The 22,355-nt window shown below is 35.7% G+C and overlaps 1 protein-coding gene across 10 annotated transcripts in view; it reads left to right on the top strand.

Moving 5' to 3' along the window:
- Positions 1-22,355, top strand: part of LOC104891753 (phosphoinositide phosphatase SAC7) — a 29,422-nt gene that overhangs the window by 3,138 nt on the left and 3,929 nt on the right. For 5 of the 10 annotated variants that reach the window (XM_010677504.3, XM_048642517.2, XM_048642521.2 and 2 more), the window contains 15 exons: positions 238-295; positions 5,629-5,685; positions 5,865-5,898; positions 5,986-6,066; positions 7,239-7,345; positions 8,454-8,540; positions 8,656-8,733; positions 12,148-12,218; positions 12,306-12,404; positions 16,113-16,212; positions 16,648-16,756; positions 16,891-16,963; positions 19,232-19,325; positions 20,126-20,218; positions 20,349-20,415. In XM_010677504.3, the coding sequence (XP_010675806.3) occupies positions 238-295; positions 5,629-5,685; positions 5,865-5,898; positions 5,986-6,066; positions 7,239-7,345; positions 8,454-8,540; positions 8,656-8,733; positions 12,148-12,218; positions 12,306-12,404; positions 16,113-16,212; positions 16,648-16,756; positions 16,891-16,963; positions 19,232-19,325; positions 20,126-20,218; positions 20,349-20,415 (1,208 nt within the window). Of the gene's footprint in view, positions 1-237; positions 296-5,628; positions 5,686-5,864; positions 5,899-5,985; positions 6,067-7,238; positions 7,346-8,453; positions 8,541-8,655; positions 8,734-12,147; positions 12,219-12,305; positions 12,405-16,112; positions 16,213-16,647; positions 16,757-16,890; positions 16,964-17,324; positions 17,475-19,231; positions 19,326-20,125; positions 20,219-20,348; positions 20,416-22,355 lie in introns of those variants that run through there. The other 5 variants (XR_008968900.1, XR_008968901.1, XR_008968899.1 and 2 more) reach the window with 4 other exon arrangements.

The raw sequence follows: 22,355 nt of genomic DNA, 5'->3' as shown, positions 1-22,355 counted from the left end.
TTTTAATTCGTTTCGTCAATATGACTGTTTCATAGCTTGTTTATCGAGGGCATATTATTATACTTGATTGCGAGACCAATAAGTGCATTTGAGGGCTTGATAATTTTTCAGCTTAGCCAAAAGAGAAATTACAGCTTTGCAGGAGATGGCTGTGGAAGGCGGGGTGGGTGGGTAGTTTAAGGACAGCTCGTTAAACATGAAATGTGTTTATGAGCTTCTAACATTTGTCTATTGTAGTATGCAGAGATTGCATGATTTAGGAGATGAATCAAAGACGATCCCTCTTTGGAGACAGGTACACCTTTTTGTCATTAAGAGTAGAATCATGATAAATGGATCTTTAAACTATTGCTAGTTGGTTTTACTTACTTCACGAGCATGTAGTGAATTGAAAACATCATATGCATAATTATAATGATGCAAATTTTAATTGAATTTGTGCCTCCATTTCAAATTTATAGGCCACATGTTGGCTGTCAAATGTTGCTTATTTTGACAGTTAATTTATTATAATATCTATTAATCTATAATCTAAAAATGTTGCTTCTCCACCTATGATTATATGCTTACCAAGGTATAATGAAAGAAAATAATGGTAATATTTGACAAGGTTTGGACATGATAGTTGATTGTGGCCAATGTTTCGAAATGGATGGAGTACGCAACAATGAATATTGAGTAGCTTTATAAAGATTTTTGTAGTTCTTTGTTTACACTTAAAGGAACTACCAAGCTAAAACCTAATAGTGAATATCAAACCATTGCTCTCTTCAGTTGCTTAAATTATTTTTACCGGTTAGACCCATTTCGCTGATGGAAACCTTTTCTTTGTGCTGATTAATTTTTGTTGATTTAGACTGATTAGAAATAATTTTGATAGATTAAAATTGAACTCTTTTTTTATAGTGACTTTTTTTAATATGCAGTTATTAATTCCCATCAAGAAAAAAACTGATATTTGCCGATTAACAGTGATATTTACAAAAACTAATATTTCTAAGTTGAAGGGAACAAGACCTTAGTTGAAAAAGGTAACCTTAAGCTTGAGAAATTCAGACACTCATATCTAAAGGTACACTGAAAACTGGCACTGCTTCGAGGATCAGCGGACACTGCAGTGGCTCGGCTTTATGTCATCAGGCTTTTAAAACATCAAGGTTTAAGCAACTTGTATAATGAATGATGCAATCTGTTGCGAATAAGTACCCCTCACATTAGAAGCATAATACTCCAATAATACATGCTCCATTCCCTATACTAATAACAGGTTCTGTGGATCTCCTTGACTTAAGACCTATGGTGTTTTGTGGGAAACTTGAGGGAACCACCTCAGCATTGATAAGTGACAATTCAAAATGCAGAATGAAATATGCTCCCTCTTTTTGCTAGGAGATTTCATATTCTGAGGCTAAACTTTAGGAAGTTTTAGGAGACATGATACTTCGCATTGGTCATTCAAGACTGCATAGTAAGAATATCTGATTAGATTTCAAGTATGCAACAATGCTTTTATTGGCTATGAGCAATGAGGATGGCATCAAAAAGTGGAATAATCGATATGAAGGCATGCTTATACTATATCCCACAATAGAGAAAGAGGGTTTGAGGTTTTGGGAGATTGCTTTTGAAGAATGTTGTTTTAGTGAATAAATGGGTGTGGCGGTTACCTCTTGACCTTGGTGTGCTGTTAGCGTGCCATTGAAAGATAGTATAATTTTTGTGTAAATGAATGGCTTGTTGAGTGTGCTTAATTGTTGTGCATGCTTGGTAGGGCATAGTCTTTGTAGCCCCTTCTTTTAATATAAGGGAGAGGACCTTTCTATACAACGTAGACTTGGATGCTGCCAGTAAGTAAGTTTCAGGAATTGGAAAAACATGGATGCTTTTTCCAGAGGTGAGCCCTCACCCTCAAGAATTGTTGTTCTACTTAGGGTGTGTCCTTCTGGACTGAATTAGTCCAAACTGAACTGAATTTGTCTCAACTGAAATGAATTTGTCTGAACTGAAATGATCTGAACTGAAATGAATGAAAGCTCTGAAAGAAACTGACTTAACTGATTCGATCTGGAACTGAACTGAAATGAATTTGTCTGAACTGTGTTTGAACTGAATTGAATTTTTATTAATTCAGTCCATGGAGGTGGTTGCAACCCTGGTATTACTTTCGTGGCCAATGAGAATGGTTTGTGCCAAGCCTAATATCACATTTGTGGTAAAATTAAAAATTATTATTTTTTACAATGTGGTCATGTTGAATTGATGCGATATTTAATATCAATGTATCATTTTTAAGAGGATATATCGCAGGGATGAAAAGTTCTTATGTAACTGATTTCCTTGTTTATTGTTTTTCTTGGGGAAGTATTAGAAAGACATCAAAGGGGTATCACCCACTTAAAAAAAAGGGAAGGCTAATGACAAAACGCTCTAAGTCCCCATGCTATTTTGGAGCATTTATCTACAAAATCAACGAAATTTAAGTGGTGCTCGCGCCTCAGTTACCAAGACATGCCTCCACAAAAGACTTAAAAAATGGAACTTGAAAGCTTCACAGGAGGAAGCAAAGCCCCTATAAATTCATTGGTTTATTACTTTATTTCCTTCCAACTGCAACACCAGATTGCCAAAATAATTATCTTCCATTCCTCGCCAAGCGAACCTTCTTTCACCCTTATTTTCCATGCAACAAAAGCACCATTTACATAACAAGGTTGGAATTAACTTAGCCTTAGCAAGGTTAAAGATAAGTGCCAAAGTGAAAGAAGCGAAGGACAGAAGAGGAGTAGATGATCAATAGATTCCTCCTCCTAAGGCACAAATTGCAAGGACTAGTAATGAAGAAACTCTTTCATATAAGAACATCTTCAGTAGGAATCTTATCTTTTACTGTTACCCGAGCAAAAAAAGAAGCCTTAAGAATAACTTTTGTTTGCCAAATATCAATAGCAGGGAAGCTCATGGGTAAACTTTATAGGAGGAAGAAGCTGAAACCCTTGACAGAAAAGGAGTTACTCATGCTATGACCTCAAAACATCTCATTCCCTTCCATGGGAACCTCTTGAATAGAAACGCTTCCAAAACCTTGAGACACGGTTTTCTTCTCAATTGTTAGGAAGTCTCATAAAGTTAACATTTAAATGCTTATGGTTACCACTCCAAGTTAACACTTCAGAATTGGTGGCCTCTTTAGGAGAATCTTAACAAACCCGAATGTTGAGCTTTTAAAGAATGATCCCCAAACCAGATATTATGCCAAAACTGAACTTTGAACCAAACAAGAACTTGAGATTATGCATTACCACTTAAAATGGATATCCAATTGCTTACATTGGGGGGGGGGGGAAGTAATATTCTTCTCACTTGTGCTTGATAATGTTATTCCACAAAGCATCATCTTCATTGCAAACCTCCAAAGCCATTTCTCTTTAAGAGCATCATCCATCAAGCAGATAGGCCTAATGCTAAGGTCTCGAGCAGGCTTAGTTCTGACATCTTCCTACTTAACGCAATGAAATCCTTTATCAGAATCAATGTTTTCCCATAAAAGTCCTCTTCAATAAAGCATCTTTGGGCATTTCATGATGTCTGCATTTCCTATATTATGCTGCCAATATTTGGACTTTCACTTGAGAAGGCCTCTTTGCAGAAGGGAGATGGAGGTCCTAAGTTGCTTGTTGAGGTTTTGGGTTTTCCACTACTGAGGAGTTGATGATATAGGGTGCAGCTCGGTGTTATTGTGATTGTGCCATGCTATCCTCTCTTTCCTATTCCTGATTTCATTGGCAAAGGTTCCTCTTGAAGTGAGGGTGTTCACATGGCTATAGAAGTACAATCCAGCTATGGAGCGTGGAAACGGCCATGGCTTTAGAAATAGAAATGTTTCAGATATGAAGAATACCATTGATTTTTGCATTTCATTAGCACGAAGGCGAATTCGGTACATGTATTTGAAAGGGAAAACCTCATATTCCAGAGCTTTCTATAAATGGTATGCTATAGACGTACAAGATAGCTATGTAGCATAGAGATAGCTTGGCATTTAGAAAAGGAAACAGTTCGTGTATGAAGAAATCTCATTATCCATTGACTTTTGTGCTTCATTAGCGCGAGGACCACTTCGGTATCGGTAATGTTCTAACAGAGAAACCTCTTCTTTCGGAAAAAAAACAGGGAAGCCTCTTATTCCAAAGCTTTATATGCTTCATAGGAGGCCAGGGTTTTGCTATCTTGCTGCATATCTCTTTGCTTTATCCAGCTAATTATGAATGTTCTTTATCACATGTGCTTCCCATTTTAAGATAGCGTACTGCCTTTCAGGTAACTTCTTTGCCATGTGTGGTGAGTAATGGATCCCAACCCCTTATTGCTTGAGAGTGTATTGATATGCTCTTTTTTTGAGTAAATATGGAGAGGTTAAGTAGAAGGAGGTATTGTGGACAATCCATAGCAACCACATTTTGTAACCGCATGATGTAATGTGGTTCTTTGATGTACAAATACACAGTGTGCTGCATCATATGGAACGATTGAATTGGCATACCAGCCTTAAAATCTCCATTTGTGATTCGTTCTATGATTCACAGTTTGTTAGAGAGGAATAATTATCAGGAAACTTTGAAATCTAGTTTAATTCATGTGCAGTCAAGTGAAAAGTTGAAGGTGCAATTCCCCTAGATTAAGGTGTATATGCTGGGAATTGTTCTAGGAGTGCGTGAAGGATCAGTTGGTATGGTTGCCAAGCACTGTTACTTTTTCGCCTACCTTCGGTGATCCCTGTTGCATTTTTGGCCTTCTCTCTTTTGACAATCGACTCTTTATCTCTTTCTTTCTCTCCTTTCTTTATTAGTTTGGGGAGTGTGGGGCTAAAAGTCGTGTATGTGTGGTTGGTTCTGGCAAAGCGAAATCTAGTCCAAAACTCAAGCAAAAAGCTTCAAGATTGATAGAACACCTAAATAAGTATATCACTGAACTGAATAAATAATACTCTCTCCGTCCAGTTTTCAGTTGTCATACTATGGGAATATTAGAATAATAAGGGAACATCATTTATTGTTATGTTTTCCATTTTCTGTATTACTTTTGACCAATAAAATTTGAGTTTAATGGCACAGTAAGTATTCTTGTTGTTTAATGTGGAATCTTGACAACTATTTCGGGAATTTCTGAAAAGGAAATTTTGTCAATTAATGTGGGACGGGGGGAGTACTTAATCAAAAAACATGACTATACCAAATTACCTACCCATGTGGGCTGCAAAAGAAGCTACCTAGCAAATTATGTTTTTCTAATCGCTCCAACTTCCAAATTCTGGAACATATGGTGTCCAATTGTCTAGGATACCACTGGTTGTGGCCTTCTTTTGGTGTATTCTGAATGGAAAGTGCATATTCTATGAGAGCTATATGGCCCTTGCTCTAGTATAGAGTAACCATTTTCATCTCCTTGTGTGATTGGGCTTTTGCCTTTGGTAGCATTCAGATGGTATTTAATTAGGAGATCTAAAGGAATTGAGTGTCTTTGTAGTTGCCACTTTAAGTCTTTTACTTGTGAATGACTAACTTTATGTGCTTCTTTCTCTATATTTATATTTTATTCGAAAAATGTTAATTCTATTTATGATTGCTGCAGGCAGACCCAAGATATTTGTGGAACAACTATATGATGGAAGTGCTTATTGACAACAAGGTTTGTGTACTTTCTTATCTCTATGTGCTATTCTGTTTTGATCCACCATCATTGTCACTACTCACTATTGCTACAATTACTAGTAATTCATTTCACTGTTAACTGTAACTGTTTCTGTCACTCTTGCTATTGAATTACTATTTCAATTAGAGGACTGACCAGGATTTTTCGTTTGGCAGCTTGATCCATACTTGCTTCCCGTTGTTCAAGGAAGTATCCTTTTATGTAGTTTTTGTGTTACCTGGAAGCAACTTTCTTTGTTGTCTTCCTAGTTGAATGGAGTACTTAACTTTCCACAAGGTTTTCATCACTTCCAAGCTGCTATAGGGAAGGATATCGTGGATGTCACTGTGATTGCTCGCAGATGTACCAGGCGGACTGGTATGCATTGATTTTCTTATGTTAATTTTACTGCTCCTCCAGGAGGCATTTGTGATTGTTCTTCTTGTCCTCATTATATTTCTGCTTATATATATACTGAAGTACTGAGCACCTAAAGACCCCTAGTCCGTCCCCTTAATATTTGAAGCAAGGATCTTGTAATGCATTAAATGAGCTAAAAGTTGCCAATGTCTTTGTTAACCTACTCTTAATTAGCTGGAATGAGAAATGGTGGCAACTGGCTTATGAGTTATGGCAATGTATGGCTTATGACATTCATCTAGTAATGATTTTTGTTGGGTCCATTGATCTGCAATTGAATGCTAACTGGACCATATTGATCACACTAAAACTGTATCACTTAGAAAGCATGGCTATGCAATCCAGGACATACAAGATCTATAATGATATTAATATGCACTGCATAAAAGGCTAGAGATTGATCTTAAATGAAAGGAAAAAAACATAGGATACTTTGAATTTTATCTTCGTTTCAATGATCTGTCTCCTCCTTTTTGATAGTTGAGGTGTTTCCACCTCACTTGCTCTGTAAATTAGTCCATTGCTTGCAGTGGTTGTTCTGCTGATGGATCAAGGTAGTTCCCTGTGTAGTGTGTATGTTTGGAATTGGTATCAGTTTCATGACACAAATTTGAGTGCAACTTGTAATTAATTTCCTCTAATAGCTTCTTGTGCATCCATGAAGCTTCTAGCTTTCTTTCCTATCATTGTTATTGTGGAGGGGTTGGGGATATTGTTTTGCATGGTACTAACTGTCACTAGTATAAGTTACTTTGCGCCTAATATTTTTCATGCTTTCACAAAACTAGTTGTGAGAGACCCCCTTATTGGATGATAGAACTTGTCTTCAGTTATTCATGAATTTTTTACTATTTCATTGCTATTGAGTATGGATCCACTGACTATACATTATGATGTCTCATATTCCATTCCCTATATTGTGGAGAAACATGAAACAGTGATGTATCTTATTTCATCTCTTGATTGATAGACCAGATCACTAGAATTTCATCTATGAATTTTCAAACATTAAGGAAGGCAGGCAACCTCATATATGTACTACTTTAGCTCACTTGTAATTTTATGTGATAGAGTTTCTCTTTCAACTTATTCACTAAAGTTATTCATCAATTGCTTACTTTTTTTTTTAGGTACCCGAATGTGGAGAAGAGGAGCTGATCCTGATGGTTATGTTGCTAATTTTGTTGAAACTGAGCAAATTATGCAGTTGAATGGGTATGCAGCATCTTTTGTGCAGGTAATTACTAATATACTGGATTGTGATGGAGCGATACATTATGTGTGGTTGTTTAGACTTTGCCACCAGATATATAATTCCTGAATCCATCAATATCTACATATTTGGACTTCAAATAAAGTTACTTTTCATCTACAATTAGGGAATGATATCAACTTACCTATCTTACACTCAATTATTAATCTATTCCTGCCATTGTTAATATCTAAGCAACAATAAAGCTCTGCATCTCCTCTGAATATCTTCATTTTGAATTTTTATCTCTTCAGTTGTTCGCACCAAGTTAAAATATTATGGATGTGGTTGTGGTTGTGTTTGTGGTAATGGTCGCATCTCATGGAAATAGCTTGTCATATATGATGACCGCGTATACATTTCAGGTGACTGAGTAGTCCCGTCAAATATGAATTCTTCATCCTATATTCCTAATACTATAAATATGTAGAACTCATAACTTTAATTACTTCAAAGCTCATTTCTGTAACGCCATTTGGTGTGACAAAATTCCCACTTTCTAGCCGAAACTTTAGCATTAGCACCAACTCCAGGTTATGTTAACTCATTCCCTTATGTAGCTATAGAGGCTCGAATGCTGGTTGTCATATGAGTTTCAGTGGTGTCAAGTGTTTTAAGTTTTATTTATTCATAACTTTGGTTTTGAACAGTAGGTTCATAATTTATATTATGATGGTACACTAAAATCCATGCTATAATTATATATGGGAGGGAAGAAAGGTCTGTTTGTGTTTACGAGAAGCAACTTGGTTCCCCACTTCTTTATTGATAAATTCTGTTATGAAGTTTGATCTACTTTATCTGATAATAGTGGTCTATGTACCACATAATCTTCATGTTGATGGGTAATCTAAAGGCAAAATGATAATGGTATGGTTGACAAGATTATTAGTGAGTGATTTTCAAAACACTTGCTAAGACTTGGGAGTAAGGAGAATATTAATAAAATGAATTGTGTTATTTGTTTTTTAGTTTAGAGCAAATGAGCTGTCTTCAGTTTTCACTGAGTTCTTTGTTTTCTATATTTATATGTTGCGCCTTGTATGTAGTTTGTATAGGTATATTTAGTACCCTTTCTATATGCTGTCTGCAGGTACGTGGGTCAATGCCATTCTTCTGGGAGCAAATTGTTAATCTGAAATATAAACCAAAATTTGAAATTGTGAAACCAGAGGAAGCAGTAAGTTTTCCTTTTTGTTTTTAATAGTTTAGAGGAGGGGGGTTACTTTTTCCGATGAATACCATTAATATGATTTCTTAACTTTGTGAGAATTTTATATTTGTGCCGTATGCAGCCACGAGTTGCTGAGCGGCATTTCCTGGACTTAAGGAAAAGATATGGTGCTGTGCTTGCTGTTGATCTTGTCAATAAGGTGTGTCAACATCTCTTTTTATTGAATGAAATTAACCAATATGATTAGTCGTGTTGATAGGGGCGATTTGATATTGGTGACATTGGATACTCATAAGTGACTCTTTGGTTGAACATATGAAGTCGATATTTTTTATTTTTTTCCATGTAGTTGCATTTCTTAAGAAGTGCTAAGTTTGTTTGCTTGATAATGGGAAGTTGTTCTTATTTCTTATGTTTTTGTCATCCAAAGAACTCTTACATTGTTCTACTTTCTAGGAATTTTTACTTCCCATGTTTTTGTATCTCAACCAAACAAGTACTAAGTTGATGAGTGCACAAAAATGCTAGTATAAATACTTCCAAATAAATGTTTCTACTCATGACTCAGTTACCCAGACTCGTTAAAATTTGTCAAATACCGATGTCGTTATGAACCGACACGGGTACAAAATACGTGTCAAATCTGATAACTTTCCGTCAGACACAGCGGCGAAAAACCCTAAATGTTCAAACCCGAGAATTCGGATGTGAAGAGGAGAAGAAGAGAAGAAGATGATAACTTACGAGGGCTCGTCGACCAGAGTTTCAAACTCGCCACCGGAGCTTCAAACTCGCCGGTATATACAAGGCTTAACCAACACAGTGAGGCACAAACTTCATGGATTAATCACATTTAAAGCCACAAATATTAGGGACACTGAGTAATGAACCTTTAACATCATAAGCCAACAACCTCAACATACTAATAGGGCTTAACCAACACAGTAAGGTACAAAGTTCATGGACTAATCACAAGTAAAGCAACAAAAATTAGGGACAATAGAAATTTAACCCTTAACAACATAAGCCAACAACCTACACTAACAAGGCTTAACCAACACAGTGAGGCACAAAGTTCATGGACTAATCACAATTAAAGCCACAAATATTAGGGACAGTGAGTAGTGAACCTTTAACATTATAAGCCAACAACCTCAACATACTAACAAGGCTTAACCAACACAGTGAGGTACAAAGTTCATGGACTAATCGCAAGTAAAGCAATAGAAATTAGGGAGAGTAGAAATTTAACCCTTAACAACATAAGCCAACCTTCGCATACTAACTAAGGCTTAACCAACACACTAAGGTGCAAAGTTCATGGACTAATCACAATTGAAACCAAAAATATTAAGGACAGTGAGTAATGAACCTTTAACATCATAAGCCAACAACCTCAACATACTAATAAGGCTTAATGTACACGTACATCGTAAGACACCAAAATTCATGGTCTAATCACAATTAATGCCACAAAAATTAGGGACAATAGAAATTAAACCTTTAACAACATAAGCCAACATATTCATCATACTAACAAGGCTTAACCAACAGTGAGGCACAAAGTTCAAGGAACTCATCACAATTAAAGCCATAAATTCGGGACCGTTGAATATGAACAAAAATTATCAAAAGCATTAAAGGAGTAAGAAATAACCAAATTCGGTTGTCGTTTGATGTGGGGCTCATCACATGTATTCCTCCCGGAATGAAGGGACATGGCCCTTCATGAATTGCAACAAATCTGGATCACATGAATTGCAATAAATCTGGATCACATGCATCCTCATCAATTCCGGTCCATGGCCCAACCCTATTTCAGAAGAGGGATTAGAGTGGCGCTCCACTCTATTTCTTATTTCTGTGGCAAAGAAGCTTAAGTGAGCTTTCTCTTCCTTCTACCTCAGCCTAACACTGGCTAGAGGGCTAGCAGCGCAAACACCACTACCCTTCTTCCACCATCTACAGTCACCCCCTTCGCTTTACCCACACCAACCTCCTTTACCCATAACAACCTCCTTCCCTTACTCTCATTCTCACCCCTCTTTTTGAGTAACATGCATATCTCACTGCAAGACTTGAGCGTATAGGGCCCACGAACTGAAGTTCTCTGTTTCTTCTCCTCCACCACATCATGCATCACTCCATCCTCCAGAATTTTTTCTAACTTCACCATCCTCTCCAAAAACCCTAATTTTTCTTGTTCCTCTTCCTCACTATCAATTTTAATATTCTCCCTCTCACCCTCAAACGATGAGTCATTGGAATAAGTAAAATCCTCCAAAATCTGACAGTCACTATCCTCTTTAATGTTTTCCGCAGCCAAATTGGGTGGTAATTTGGGCCTTGCCTCCCCCAATTGAAAACCCTCCATCTCTCCTCCATCCGCTCCTCCAATGCAAATTGAAGCGTCTTCTTACTTGGACCCATATGATGTTCAGCACCCCCAAATTCATAAAAACGATGAGGCCAAGGAGATCTATGCTCGAAGGAATCACAAATGTCCTTGATTACAACATTTCCCCATCGTCATTAGTCTCAAATAACGCATCAGTCAAGGGACTCAAATTGGGGATGAATTTTTCAGCCATAATTTCAATTGGGTGTTTAAGGAAGAAGATGAGAGAAGGAGATCTGGGTTTGGGTAATTCTAGGGATTTTGTGTTAGGGTTCAAGAACAGTGAGGAGAGAAGAATAGAGAGAGAGGAGAGAGAGTTGAAAGATCGAGAAATGTGGGGGAATTAATCTGAAATGTGGGGGGTTGGGTTGATTTAATTTTAGGGGGTGTTTTTAATTTGGGGGGGTTTGAATTTGAAAAGTGGTTGGGTTCAATGAATCATGGTGGGAATCATTAAATTGGGTAGTGTGTTTAGGGATTTATTTAGGGGGCACAAATCAGTTTTTATTTTTTAAGTAAAGGTAATGTTGTCTTTTTACCTTCCTAAACTTACTAAAAAGGAAAGAAAAAAAAGTATTGCAAATATTTTGAAACATCCCAAAATAGAAAGTGTTGCAAATATTATGATACGGAGAAAGTAGAATATTGGAACCTTCATTTTCTTTTAATTGGCATGTTTATGATTCTTTGCTTGTAGAACATTGTGTTTTTCATGACTTCATTTCATGGAGTAATGGAAGAGTAGCAAGTGCCTATTAGGGTTTAGATCTTTTTTGTGTAATAAGTCATTTCAAAAATATCTAGTTGTTATCTTTGTCAGTTTCCGTATATATGTTCTCACCTTTGTGCTTTTATTTTATTGATATTCTCCATTTTGTTTGTGTGCAATGTCATTTAGAAAAACCACAAGGTATCGTACCATATTAATGCATCAAAAGAGTAAGGAGTAAGGACCTTCTCGATTATTCTGCTTTGTCTCAAATAAGGGAAAAAAAGGATATTTATGATCAATGTCCTTTTCTCTAATTTTTTTAATCCCCCCCCCAATATAAGGAACTACTTTCTGAAAAGTGAGTAGAGATAGAACTCTAGTTTTTAATTTGACGACACCTGTGGGCACTGGCATTTTGTCCTGTGCTAGTGTGCTTGCTTTTAATGTCTGTATGCATAAATAAAATCTTGTGGGATTCTCAAACAACTTTCTATTCTTTCCAGGATGGAGGTGAGGGCCATTTGTGTGAGATGTATGGGAATGCAATGCAGCAGATTATGAATGAGGATATAAGGTGTATGAACTATTATATTTCTTTTCTCCGTTAAATTTAAAATCTCTTCTTTGTAATGATGCCTTTTTTTTCTTTTTTTTTGTGTAGATATTTACACTTCGATTTCCATCGTATATGTGGACACATACATTTTGAGCGACTTTCGATTTTGTATGACCAAATGTCAGATTTTTTAAACAAAAACAGGTATGGGGTTCTTTGGTATGGTTACTCCTTTTTCTTCTTTCCGAGTTCATTTATCCTCTCCGCTACTCTTGATGGGCACTTGGGTTATGTTCTCGTAACATTTGGACTTCCCTAGACATAATTGGTTAAGGGATCTGGGCAAGGTTGCTTTGCTGCTGCATCTTTTTGCATATTCAATTTATCATTGCAGTTCCTAAAATTCGGCTGGAAAAAGTTTAGCCGGAGAATTGCAAGATGCTATACTAGTGTAAGCTGACAGTTTGAAGCTCACAAAAAAAGAGAATTGGTTACTTTGTTATTACTCCCTCCGTCCCATAATATAGTGCTTACTTCTCATTTTTCACGGGAATTAAGGAAAATGGAATGAGTGGTAGGATTTCCAAAATAATATATTTAATGAAGTACTTTTTTGATACTTTTGTATTGAAACTAGTTATTTATTTTCTTTTTCCTTTAAATAAAATCAAAAGGCAATAAATGTTCCTTGGAATGGTGTAAAACAATAAATAGGGTCACATGTTTTGAGAGAAAAGTAGGGGTATTTTGGAAAGTTTGTGTAGAAACTAAGGATAATTTAGTCCAAATAAATTGACAAAAAAGAAAATAGGCACAACATTTTGGGACACCAAAAAAGGAATGTAAGCACTATATTATGGGACGGAGGGAGTACTATAGTAAGTCTTTATTGCAGCAAAGAGGCAAGTGTCAATGCTAACTAGTTTCTAGTCTTTTTTTAGCAAGAGGCGATAATGGGACCATCAAATCTGGCTACTAATATATGCCCAAAACTCTGGTATGACTGCCTATGAGTTGTATTTAGTAGGGGTGATAAAAATGCGACCATGCGCATCAAGCTCATATTGGAAGCTTGAAAATGTGAAGCTTAGCTTGAACTTGGAACCTCTACATGTTGGTTTGACTAAAGCTCGACTTGACATCGCCTCATAATATGAATTCTTACTTTTTTTAACAGTATATATGAAAGTAAAAATAGATGACAAAAATAAATTTATATACTTCCTCCGTTTTTTTTTTAGATGTTACACTTTCTATTTTAGGAAATTTTAAATTAGATGTTACACTTTTGTTTTGGGTAATAACTTCTCTCTATATCTCTCCTATCACATGTTCACATGGGACCCTTTTGTTTTCTTTCTATCTATCTCTCTCCTCTCCAAAAATAACCTAGGAGTCCGTGATTTGAAAAGTGTAACATCTAAAAAAAACGGAGGAAGTATAATGATTCAAGTATAAGATATAGCTTACCATAATGTATGAATACTTTAAAACTTACTCCCTCTGTTTTCTTTTAATTGTTACACTTACACTTTTTACGCATGCGAATGCAAAACTTTCAGGACATATATCTTTAGTTTTATATTTGTAAAAATTATAAGTGCTTAAAATACATGTTAAGACGAATCTAACAAGATCCCACATGACTATGTTTTTATTCACGTATAAATCACAAATGATGGTCAAAGTGAAATTTGTGAATAGTGCAAAATGTCAAACTGTAACCCAAAAAAGAACCGGAGGTAGTATATATTAGTCTAATTAGAGTTGTCTTGCTTGACTCATGAATATCTAGAGCTGACAGGAGTGGTGTTTTGATTGAGTTAAGCTCACTCGAGTTGAATTTTTATGGGGTCTCATCTTGATATTATCCTTAGTTATATCTGTGATCACTAAGTTTTTACGGGTCACTGATGTGCGTGCTATTGTAATTAAGTTAAAAATGATTTTTTTGTTTGGTTTATTTACTTAAACTTTTGAGATCTAAGTCATGATTAAAACTCTGATTTATGTTCGGCAAGTAACTCTCTGAAGTTCTTGGGTCTATAAATGTATTTGATGAGTAACATGTGTAAATTTTGGTCAAAGTATTGGCTCTGAAGATAACTAGAGAAAACTGACTCTGGTTCATTTATGCATGACATTACAGAAGTTTTCTTATGGACAGTACCCGGATACCCAATACGTTTGTGGTCTAAAATTGTGTAGGTGGACTTGCAAACTTACGTGGGAGATAGTTCACAAATCCCAAGTCCTAGTGAGGGAGGGAGAGAGGGGGGAGGGGGGAGGGGGGAAGGGAGGGTAAGAGTGATATGGCTTAAAGGAAAGAGGTAGAATACAACTATTTTGGCTGATTATGATGGCAACTGTGGGAAAGTCTAATGCATGCCAAGATACGAAAATTGAGAAGTGATTGCTTTATTTTGGCAGCGGGGAACTAATATGTTGTTGATTAACCGACTAAGAATAAGTGTGAATTAAACCTTGACTGAAGGACTAAGCAAATTTACAGCAGAGATAGATACTAATGATCAATGCTTCCAACAAAGTACTCACACTGATCCAACTTTCAAAAATCAGCACCAATTTAAATTCTAGGATGGTATAAGATACTATGACAAGCAGTCTTAGAGTCAAATAGAGAACAATAGAATCAGAACTTTGAGAAATAATTCAAGCTAGTTTCCATCCCCAAACACTTTTGCTAAAGAATGAATTACAAAGGTCTTAATTAGTCTTATCAATGTCTAAACCTTGCAAAGAAACTGAAATTCATTCCTTCATCCACGTTAAAAATTAAAGTAAAAAATCAGGTCAAACTTCTGAAGGCTAGGTTGCGTTGGAGTGGCGACTTTGGACTGAATCAGTATTTAATTTGCTTTCTTCCCCTACTTGATTCAGGTGGTTCATGGTGTTTGAGGTGGTATGGTGAGTAGAGGAAAATTATGAATATAAAATTACTTCTGCTGGCTGAATGTGCCTATCGAAGGGGGTATTAAAGTGACATGTGATTTATTGTGCATTTGAAGGACCTTTTATAGATTTAGGGAGAGTAGATTAGGGCTGTTTAGAGGAGAGTAGAATGAGTAGTAGTAGACAAGCTAGTGGTCATGATGGGGAAGGTTGTCTATGCTTTATTTGGTGAAAAAGCCATTTAAATCAACTGGGAGGAGTTGAGTGAAGTTTGTTGGATCTTGTTGCATACAGTGCATGGCTCCCCTTTCTTTTTCATGGTCATTAGCAGCATGAGAGTGATTTAAACTTGTTCCCTGGGCTATTTCATAGTTCATGTGGCAGCATAAAATGTGAGTCTTTGAATAATCTGTCATTCGAATGTGTCCAACTCCAGAAACATCTATATCAAAGATGTAATTTATCTGCTAACTAGAATCTAGGTTTCATTAAAACAATTCATTAGCCCGCGTCCTAAAGATTTTCAAACTACCGAATCGATATTACCCGCATCATAAAGGTGTAAAAATACCGCGTTTTAGGCAGGTTCTAGAAATATCTCATGGTTTAAATCGATATTTGGCGAAACGACAACTGCATCGTCCCCATTCCCGCATCACCATGACTGTGACCACGATCGTGGATGAAACCGCATTTTCGAACTATGCATTAGCCTACAAAATTCATTAACCAAGGAAATTTTTTGTTCTTTTTTGTCATTGAATACCATACGTAATTTCTCTTTATGAGAACATATAATGAAATTGAAACTTGTATGATCTTTTTACCTTTGTTTTTTTAGTTATTGGTAATAAATATCTTTCTCCATCTTCACGATTAGTGTTCTTTAATTGACGGAGAAAACTATCACTTGTGTTTAATATATTCTATGTCTAAATACAATTAGTGTTAATGTGAAGGATTTGTTCATTGATTGCTGTAATTGGATCTATGTCATAGGTATCTCCTACTGAATGAAAAAGGTGAAAAAATTGAGGAGCAAACTGGCATTGTGAGGACTAATTGTATTGATTGCTTAGATCGCACCAATGTCACTCAGGTAGGTTTGTTGAGTGGTTTCTATTTTACTTATGCTGCCATTACTGAGTGTGAATTAATTAGAACTCATGTAAACTCTACTAGAACTTCATATTTGACGTGGTACTTAAAGATTCTTTCCTCTGATATACTTCTTCTGTTCTTTATTCATCACTACATGCTCATCTTTAGTATCTTTTCCCTCTCACATATCTACGTTTTCCCATGGCATTGCGTACCACTTGTCTTTCACATGTCTCTACATTTTCCATTGCCTTACTATGTGTTCCAAAGGAGTCTGTAGTGATTAATAAAAAAAGGATGAAGTATCTGGTTTGCGTGGATTCAGCTTCATCGGATTCTTGAATTTGTCTTCAATTATCTGGATGAGTTCAAAATTCATAGTTGATCTCGTATTCTTTGTCTCGTATCATGCCTTCATGATTTGTGGTGACAGAGCATGATAGGACGGAAAATGTTGGAATTTCAACTAAGGCGTATAGGTATATTTGGTGCTGAAGAGACCATTAGCGCACATCCAAACTTTGATGAGAACTTTAAAATATGTGAGTACCATTGTTATTGTCTAGTTTGTGTTAAACTTATGTACTATTGACACTGTTCATTATCCTTTTGTTTTCTCAAAGACTTTGAGGATGTCATGGTTGTTGATTATTTTGCTCTTTCTTTTCTCATTTAGTGTGGGCAAATCATGGGGATGATGTAAGCATCCAGTATTCTGGCACTCCTGCTCTAAAAGGAGATTTTGTCAGGTATGTATTATCTGTTTTTCATGGACAAATTGTATTCCTGTAAGTATGTAATGAGTATATGAACATTGCTTCTTGCTGAACCATGAACCGTAGACCAATAGAGTGATGCATGATTGTGTTTCCATTGATCGATTTTGGTAGTCAATACGTAATTGTCATCCTTGTTTGAGCTTGTAGAATTTTTTCACTTTTTTCTATGGGATCATTCTATTTGACACATGTAACAATGTTTATTCCATAACTAATACATGTTTTTGACTGGAATGCTTGTTATACTGCAAGTCTCCAATAAGATCAGGATTCCTTGGAGCTACTCTTCAGGTTATTAACTTAAATGGTTCGATATGCTGACAACTTGCAGGATCCTTGTAATTTGGAAACATAAACTGAGTGTCTAGGTCGCTCTTTCCATTTTCCATGCAACGGACATCCACTATCTTATTTGGGTTGTACCTAAAGGTCTTACCTCCAAAAGGCAATGCACATTTTCATGTTCCTATAAAACTCAAAGGTTTTTTGTCACCTTTATTATTGCTTTAGCACCTAGTGCTATTATCTAATGTGTTATATAAAATAATAGGTGGAACAAATATTCTTGAACTTTTGCTGAATGTTGAAGCTTCATTCTCCGTGGGACATGAATACTAATATGAGAACAATTAATTGTCAAAGTTTGACCTCGAATATTGTGTGTGCCTTGCAAAAAGAATTGGAGGGAGTATTTGCAAAAGGCTGTAATAGTTACACCAAGTACTCCTTCCGTCCCAATTTATAGTGCTTGTTTCTCATTTTGAACGGAAATTAAGGAAACTATCATTTGCTTTAATTATTTGTGGTACTTGCATTGGAAAGATAAGTATTTGCATTTGAACGTACGAATTAAATGTGGCTACAACTTTCCATGTAAGAATGAGGATAAATGTGAAATGTGGCCATGTGGCTATAACTTTCCACGTAGAAATAAGGACAAAAGAGGAATAAAAATTGTTTGATGACGGAATTTAAGGAATAAAGTACCTTACAAAAATAGAAACATGAGAAAAAAGAAGAATATTCTGGGATACCCAAAATATAATACAAACACTATAAATTGGGACATTTATGGGCAACTTAGTCAAAACACATGAAAGGAAATTTCTGTTGAGTGGCGTTCTTTATGGGAAAGGAATACTGCAAGAGCTATTAGTTGCAAAAGTATTTAGTTATTAGATTGATGTTTAATTGCATATTTGCATGTGTTTGTTACATGCTTTTGGCAATTGCATTGTCTTTTTTTTTTTTTGGGGTTTTTGCCTATTGAACATTTGGGTAACAAGGATAGTCATTTCAAGGCTGCTTGTTTTTTTCTTTAAAAGATAAGATAGTCAATGAAGGCCTTACTGGAAATAAGAAAAGAAGATAGTTATTTTGTACCTTTATTTAATCTTGTTTAGGCTGCCTTTGATCTTCTGCATGATATTCCTTTACTCAGTAATACCTCAACAATGCTCGGTTCTTAATCTATTGACGCAGAAACATCTAATTCCATTGAATCATTGAAAAAGTGGCCACTAAAATTTTTCAACGCAAAGCATTTATTAATTAATGTCTGTCAAGACCCCTACTTATATTCACAATGCTGTCAATTATTTAAGGTTGATGCATTTAAGAGGGACTTGAGGAGTAAAACCTCTTCATTTAGGAGGGAACTTTGGGAGGGAAACCAACTTTAGTGGCTACTACTTTAGTATATTAAGATCGATCATCGACTTTTTATGTTCTGTTTTCTTATGTTGAGTTTAATATTATTAATAAGTGTTATTGACAAGGGAGGTTTTATAGTTGCTCACAAAGTGATGGGTATTTGGGTGCTGTAGTATCATTGGGTAAACTCTTCTATCATCTAGAAAAAGTTAAAAAAAGATATTTGTTGATGTACTTCCATTTTTGGTGTTTTGCAGGGTGTTTTGATTTTGCAGATAATGCACTAATGTAGTTTTCTATCCTCTCCTTTCTTTAAACATCCCTGGATCAGATAATTTGACTTCAGACTATTTAAGATAACATTTTGTTTTTTGCTAATAAATTTGCTTACACTGACTGATTGTGCTGTCACATGTACTACAAACCATAGGCTGTGTCCTACTTAGAATATACTTGTTTTTTTTTTATGGGAGAAATTAATATTAGTATTATGGATTTTATTGACTCCACAACGTAATGTACAAACATGACACAAGATGGCAGGGTAATATATAAATTGGATTTCTGCAACTTTGTAATTTACAGATTTGGTCAGCGTACAATAGAAGGTATTTTTAAGGATGGGTGGAATGCACTTGCTAGATATTATCTGAACAACTTTCGTGATGGAACAAAACAGGTTTGATACCTTTCATTGAGTACTCTTCTAATTTGACATATGATATCTGCAACATATGTTGAGTTTTGTTTGAAAAAGGAAAGAGTAACTTGTTTTGTGATAGCAAAGTAGTCACTATGGAAAATAAATGGAAAATGAAGCAATTAGAACCTAGCTGTAAGCTAATGCGTATTAAGTTGACTTTCTGCTGATGCATTTTAATATAATTAATGGTGCAGTGGTATCATCACCAGCTTGTGCTCATTCATTTACAATTTATATGCATCAGCATCACTATTGCTGCCTTTAACTATTTTGAAATTATACTTCCTCCGTTTCTTTTTAATTGTCTAGTTACATTTATCATGTTTGCCAATGCATAATTTCGATCACATATTTCTTCGAGTATCAATAAGCAATGAATATGAAAGTTCTTATTTTGGAAACATACAATGAGACGTATCTAACAAGGACTAAAATTTCCTTACGTATAAATCACGAAAGATAGTCCAAGTAAAGGAGGTGTATAGTGTAAGAAGTGAAAAACAAGTAACTTAAAAGAAACGAGGAGGTATTAGCTTATGATATCTTTGTCGAATCTAATACTCAATATGCTTTCAATTGTCAATCATGAATGTGGTTTTATCAATTAGTTTGTCGTCATTCTTGCATTTGACTCTCCAGCAGTATCGTATCTCATATGTAGTGCTGTTGCATTTTAATTCACTTTATTTTCCGATTTTCTAATCTCATGTAATGAATTTCTCAATTAGGATCCCTCATTTTCTATTGTACAAATATTCTCTCATTCCTGTTTGCAGGATGCGATTGATATGGTGCACGGGCATTTCATTGCTTTTGTTAGCCGAGATCTGACTACACAGCCTCCAAAAGGAGGCCTTGAGGCTGTAGCTGTGAGTGGAAACTATCACTTCCTTTTTCCAGAATTCAGTGGCTACCTTTTCTCCCTGTGTGCATCTTCCACATGTTTCTGTTTGTCAGTCTATTTAACGTGTAATGATCTTGTGACTTTTCTTATTGCAGTCTCTTCCTATAGCTCTTTTCCTGATATTGGCTGGGTTCTTATTCTCACTAATGTCTCTAAGGCAAGGTGCGTTTCATACTATTACTGATGTTAGTAAATAGTAGATTATTGTTCAAAGTAGATAGAAACCATAGATTTCGAGAAAGTCATGGTAGATAAATCAATATGTTGAAGTAGCTATTCAAGTACTGGGAGGTGGGATTTTCCTTTGCATAGTGAAGCATCTATATTTGCTTTGCTGATATTAACTGGATTCTTTATATTTTCTTTTTTCATATTGTATTAAGGAAAGTTTAGTACTTGATGGGTGTCTGGGAAAGGAATCATCAGACTGTTAGATGAAAACGTCCTACAGAGTAAACGGTTCTAGATACTAATATAAGAGTTGTTATTGGAAAAGAAATCCTGCAGATACAGTTAGCGACTAATGATTATACAAACTCCAGTATAGTGCCCCTATATCACCTTTAGATTAGGGCCTTATGTTAAGAGTTTCTTGTTAGAGAGTGTTGTGGTGTCCTTTAATTTTCGTTCTAGGAGGTAGGTAGGCGAATTCACGAGTTTTCAGACTGTGTTGGAGCATCCTTTTTGCGAACTCTTTAGATCAGAGTTTTTTGCTTAGTGGTTCTATTCTTTGTTGCTCATTTTACAATCATTCAATCTCCTTCACCTGTTATCAACTATATGTGCAAATCCAGAGTCTCGAAAAAGGTTCAATTCTTTTGTGTGCGTAGGTTATTTGGATAACTTTGGTAGATGGTGACTTCCAGTTAGAGCTCTTTGTTTTTTTTTTTGGGTGAAATGTTTCAGCTCTTCAATGTGCGTGTTTTGTGTTTTTTAAATGGGTAAACTGCAAACTTTTTTTGCATTATGAGATGAGATAATTTTGTGGAATTTAGGGGGTATTTCGGTTTACTTGGAATGACTTTCTTCTATTCCATCTTGTGGAGGTCTGTGTGGTTCATTAGTATGTTAAGTGTACATTGACCATCTTTGTACTTTGCTGTATACATCTTCTATCTATTCTAATACTTTCTCCGTTTTTTTTTTACATGTTACACTTTTCAAATCACGGACTTATAGGAAATTTTTGGAGAGGAGAGATACAGAGAGAAAGAAAACAAAAGTGTCCCATGTGAACATGTGATAGGAGAGAGATAGAGAGAAGTTATTACCAAAAATAAAAGTGTAACATCTAATTTGAAACTTCCTAAAATAGAAAGTGTAACATGTAAAAAAAACCGGATGAAGTAATAGTTTTCGTAGTCTAAAATCATGTATGCTACCATGAAAGTTTTTAGCATAAGCTATGTGTAGGAATCCTCGTTGGATTTCTAGTATAAGTTCCACCTCAATCCTCACCGAGCATCAATGATCTATGCTTCCCTAAGCCATATATTAGTCTATTTCAGTAGTCAATTGGCCTACTGAACCTGGTCCACAATTTTCTCCTTCCGTTTGTATTACATACCGGGTATAAAAGAAAGGATTTCGGTGATAAGTAATCAAAGTATTATCAGTGTGCAGCAAATAATCCCAACTAGAGAATTTGTATGGATCCAATTGATCAATATTTTCAAGAAACTAGCTCCAGTTTTAAGTAACCACTTGTGGTGAACTGGGTATCTGTCCAGCTAAGTGCAGTTGGGAACAGGAAGAAGAGAATGAGAGAAAAGACAAGGGAATTTTTGAAGGACAGAGAGGATTGATTGTTTTGCTTGACAAGAGAGCTATTACAGCAGCAGGACATTCAAGTGGTTGCACTCCCAAAATTGAAACGCCATTCATTTTCTGAATCCTTTTCCTCCCCAATACCCTATATATATATATATATATTGTATTCTCTATTACATCATAACTACTGATATCACTACAGAAATGTAAAAGTTAGGCCCAAACCACAAGGTATTTTTTCCTTTAGCCTTGTTATTTGTGTCTGGCATATGTGACTATGATAGACCAAGCTAAGCTTTCCCTAGTGGTATAGAAAATAACCTTTTGGGGGG

The sequence above is a fragment of the Beta vulgaris genome, chromosome 4 (assembly GCF_026745355.1).
Source record: "Beta vulgaris subsp. vulgaris cultivar EL10 chromosome 4, EL10.2, whole genome shotgun sequence".
NCBI lineage: Eukaryota > Viridiplantae > Streptophyta > Magnoliopsida > Caryophyllales > Amaranthaceae > Beta > Beta vulgaris.
This window is presented reverse-complemented; position numbering and strand designations above follow the sequence as displayed.